This window comes from Nematolebias whitei, unplaced genomic scaffold, assembly GCF_014905685.2.
Source record: "Nematolebias whitei isolate Nwh7 unplaced genomic scaffold, NemWhi1 Nwh_scaf_3784, whole genome shotgun sequence".
Taxonomy (NCBI): domain Eukaryota; kingdom Metazoa; phylum Chordata; class Actinopteri; order Cyprinodontiformes; family Rivulidae; genus Nematolebias; species Nematolebias whitei.
The window spans coordinates 13-4842 of NW_023622329.1; the positions used below are offsets into that span (position 1 = coordinate 13).

At 44.9% G+C, this 4830-nt stretch overlaps 1 protein-coding gene across 1 annotated transcript; it reads left to right on the plus strand.

Moving 5' to 3' along the window:
• Positions 1–410: 410 nt before the first annotated feature.
• Positions 411–4198, plus strand: LOC119429616 (genetic suppressor element 1; the record flags this gene model as incomplete). The annotated part of the gene is made up of 3 exons (XM_037697213.1): positions 411–456; positions 1916–2095; positions 3999–4198. Coding segments are annotated over exons 2-3 (378 nt in total), but the record flags the coding sequence as incomplete, so codon positions are not given.
• Positions 4199–4830: the final 632 nt, after the last annotated feature.

Sequence of the window (4830 nt, forward strand, 5' to 3'; positions counted from 1 at the left end):
ACACACACACACACACACACACACACACACACACAGCTCAAATCACACACTCTCCCACTCCGTCATCACCCTCCTTCTACTCATCCTCCACCCCCCCCACCCCCCCAGCCACCACCAGCACCGCCGCCACTCTCCCTGGAGTGCAAGCCCGAAAGGAGGAAAGGATGAAGGATGAGGAAAGAAAGGAAAATGTCAGACAAGCGGCAGTTTGAGGGGATGGGGGGAACGGAAAGATAAAAAGAATGACAGAGCAAGGAGTAGGAGGTAGGATGGAGAGGGTGATAGTTTGAGAGAGAGGAGGGCTGGGGGGTAGATAGAGTGGAGGAGGTGGAAGAGGAGGAGGAGGGGTGATGGTGGATAGAAAGGAGGTCACGTGACCACATAGCAGCTGCAAGGCTGAGAGGGGGAGAGTGAAAGAGTCTCACACACAGGAGCAGAAAGGCGACGAGCAGGAGGGTGAGTGTTTGCATGTTTGATTTATGTTCATATCCATACTTTAGTGTGTCTGCGTGTGTGTGTGAGTGTGTGTTCTGCTGATTGTGCTTGGAAGTGACGTGGCTAAACATCAAAGCCCGTGAGAAAAGATTGCAAAAAGAAAAGGAAGAAAGAAAACAGGAGACAGAGAGGAGATTGTGCGCGCCTGGCTTTTGTTTCAAAAGCTCAAGTCTGCTGAAATAAACATGGAGGAGAAGGAGAGGAGACAAAAGGAGGAGAAGAGTGAGAGTGCAGGGAGGAGGGAGGAGGAGAAGGAGTCGATAGAAACTGTCTTATCATCTCTCCCTTGACTGCTGGGCTCAGCACACACACACACACACACACACACACGAGTGTGTCAGGATCTTTCTGGTCCATGTTTTATTTTAACGTGTTTTTAACACTCACAGAAGTAAACATGAAGAAAAGAGCTCCATTAGACCATAGAGAAACTCTTTAATCTGTGACTGTTAACTGCTCTACCTTTTTATTATTGTTATCAAATCCTCAGATTATTCTGCCGTAATCTGCCTTTTAAACTTCTGTGTCCAGAGGACGTCTTCTGTCTGTCCTGTGTTCAGCTCCACTTTGTGCCTGTTTAGTTTTAAGAGCAGGCCACCCTCACTTCATCTGGTCCCTCCGCAGTGTGTTTGTGTGGCATGTGAAGGCTCCAGTCCAAGCAGACATCTGTAAATATGAGAGCTGATACTTTAACAGGCCCTGACACTTGACTGTCCTTTCTGCTGATCAGCACCGTCAGGGTGAGGAGCAGACCACTCCATAATCGTGTCCGATGATGCGCCTTTATGAATTTTTCATGAGTGTGTTTGCTGCTTTAGGTCTTTGTTTGTTCTTGTGGTTTGTGTGCTTTAAAGGTGTTTGCATGTTTTGGTGGGTAATGAGGTCATTCATGGCTATAGCAAGGGGGACAAATGGATGGGGGGGGGGCTAATTCCAGCTGTAATTAACATTAGCGGGTCAGTATGATGGTGGAAAAAGAAGCTGGGGGGTTACTCTTAACTTCACCTTTAAGCACATTGATGTTGGTTATGAGCGTGCACACTTGGATCTCTCTGGGTTTTAAAAGCCAGCGATACTTAATAAAACGTGCGTGTAGACACTCCCGGGGTCTTAAGACGTGTCGGCTGGCTCCCTGGAGGAAATGGACATGTGTGCTCTCATGTGTGTGATTTGCTATTAAGGTCAGCCCTCTATTTGACACAGCGCTACGCCCTCCACCCTGTCTGTGGTGGAGCCGGCCTACTCACTATCATGCCTAGACATAAACACACTCACGCTGAAGATACCAGTTGTGTATAAATCTGGAAGGTCTACTTTGTGGAAGTCTCATTGAGCTTTTTGGGACACTTGAGCAGTCAGTGTTTTATGATGCGACATGAAATATTAAAGCTCCTCAAAATGTTCTTCCCACTCTCCTCAGGTATGAACCATGAATCCAATAAATCACCATCATTAGGAATGATCTCCACGGCAACTCGCACCACAGCTACAGTCAGTCCCCTCAGCCCACTAACCAATGGGAACGCGGTTGCCCAGTCTGCAAACTCCGGATTCGCTGCTGCCCTTCGTAAACTGGCCAAACAGGCCGAAGATCCCAGAGGTGAGTGGTGCTCCGACCGTCTCTTGAGGAGTAAAACAGCCCCATATACACCAAATGGGCAACATTTTTTTAAAGAGACAGTTAAGGTCTTTTAAAGTGGAAAAGTCATGAATAATTAATATCTTACCTGTTGTAGATAAAGTTTAATTCTGGTTGGATTGAGTGGCTCATAGATCAGGACTGAAGTGGTTTGCTGTCGTCGTAAAACAACTCCATTACCAAACATTTCACAGCGATTCATGCTAACTCAATTTCATAATAAGGCTCCCCTTAGTGATGGCTAATAAAAAGTGTGTAGATATGTGATTAATTCCTCAATAAACACTTTATAAATCATTAATAATGGTTTATTATGCATTAAGTAAGGGTGATGGAGACAAAACTGACCAGTTTCTTGCCAAAAAGTGAGCCAAATCTGTTCACCTACATATTTCATCTAGAGTTGTTCTATTAAACATTTCTCACTAAGTTACGACCTTGTAAGCACAATAAACATTTGTAAATTAATTTTTTTAGGATATAATATTTGTTGTGGATACTTATAATGCAGTGATAAAGTACAATATTATAAGCTAAATAATTAGGTTTACATATGTTTATTGTGCTTACAAGGTAATAACTTGGTCTGAAATGTTTAATAGAACAACTTTAGATGAAATATATAGGTGAACAGATTTGGCTCACTATTTGACAAGAAACTGGTCAGTTTCGTCTCTCTGTCACCCTTAATTAATGCATAATAAGCAGTTATTAATGATTTATAAAGTGTTTATAAGAATTAATAACATGTCTATAAACTATTTATTAGCCATCTGTAAGGGGAGCCTTATTTTAAAGTGGTACCAAAAAGGACTATGATATTGCTGCAGAAGTGATGTTGTATCAAGATGGCAGCAATATTTGGTCTGGGCTAGTCATTAGTTTGTCTATTTGGCGAGAATTAAACTGTTCTCCAGACTGAGGCTGTTTAGGAACTATATTTATTTATTTAACCTTTTTTTTATAAAGGTAGTCTAATTGAGTCAAGGTTGAGTCATTAATTGTTCAGTCCCTTTCCACAGAACCACACTTAAAAGCTCTGAACTGTTTAATACTGATATCATTTTAGATATAAAGGTGTGAGCTCAGATATTTTGCTTGTTTGTTGCCTTTGTTTTCTGGTCCTTGCATAAGAACATGAAATAGGCATCAATCCTTTTATGTAACTCTGGGTAAAGATAATGGCTGGATGGATGTGCTGCAAAGCTAAAAAGCATATCTTCCAAGCCTGTCCCATCAATAAGTGTATTGATGGCTGAAAATAGATCATTTCACAAAACCAAGCTTGTGTTTTTGTGCATTAATGTGAAGCCCGACCGCCTGGTAGCTCCCTCAGCTCGCAGCGGTCTTAATGAAGGTGTTTGATAAGAGCTGACCAGCTCTGACCTCTCCCTCTCTGTCTCCTCCTCCATTCGTTTCCATTTATCTCCCAATTATATGAATCTAATTACAGCCAATTATAAGAAGCTTTCCATCTCCGTCATGCCTTCTCTTTCTGCAGCTCCACACCAACTTTCTCTCCCTCTCAGTATTTCCTCCTAATCCTTTCTCTGCCTCTGAATGTGTTTGTGTGTCGCTGTAAGAGGAACTCTCTCTAACACCTCCCTTCAGTGTCACACCCCATCCTCTTTTTGATAGATTCCTTTCTATGACATCTTTCGTTTTGCTCTCTCTTCATCTGATTTTTGCCCTTTTTCATGCAAACTCTCATATATTCCTTCTCATATTTAGTCTTTTTCTTCCTGTTTTATTTCACACACGTGCTGTTTATCATAATCACTTTTTAACTCTTTGCACAGTTGAACACTTTTTTGTTTTTAAACGATTTTATTCTGATCAGTTCTGTCGCTCTGTGCCCCGTCAGGTTCTGCCGTTAACGGAGAATCGTCTCCAGTCTCCTCCCCGGCCACCAATCACAGCTCGCCGGTCTCCACCCCTAAGCGCGGCTCATTAGGGCCCCTTTTGGGTCAGAACAGGGGCCACGGAGTACCAAGCACCCCTCCCGTGGTCACCATTGCGCCCACCAAGACCAGCAACGGCCTGTGGAGGGCTGAGGGACGGCAGGTAAGAGACGTTGTTTGTCAGCCACGTGCTGGCGTTGAGGACAGGTCTGAGAGGGGACATCCGCTGGGATCTCTGCGCTCTTTGTCCCTGCGGGTTTCCTCCTTCTCTGCCGAGCAGATGAGCGGCCGGCCGCTCGCTCTCCTTTCATCGTTTAGCTACTGCTCCCTCGTGCTCGTTGGGATCCAGCTAACAAGACCAGCCATCCCACCATTTCCTTCTTCATCCGTCCCTTCCTGCCTCCCTCCATCTCGTCTCACATTCTCGTTTTCATGCTCCTTCCCCTCCCCCCCTCACTAATCAGTCCGTGTCTTTTCCAGCAACACGAGGGGTTTGTAAAGAAACGCAGGAGGCTGCAGAGGCTGGCACCTATTGTGATCCACTTCCTGTGGTGTGTGTGTGTGTGTGTGTGTGTGTGTGTACTTGACCCTTCACTACAAAAGACTTTGGACATGAAGAGGTTTCTGTCTGTGTGTGTGTGTGTTTGCTCGTGGGTGAATAAGCTGGGGCGATGAACCAGGCCCCTCACACAATGCCAAGGTTAGCCCCCACAGTAGCCACTTCCCCCTGGATCAGAGCTGCCTTTCTCCCCCCTTCACAAAGAGCACTCTGTGGGCTCTGCCTGCCCGAGGCTC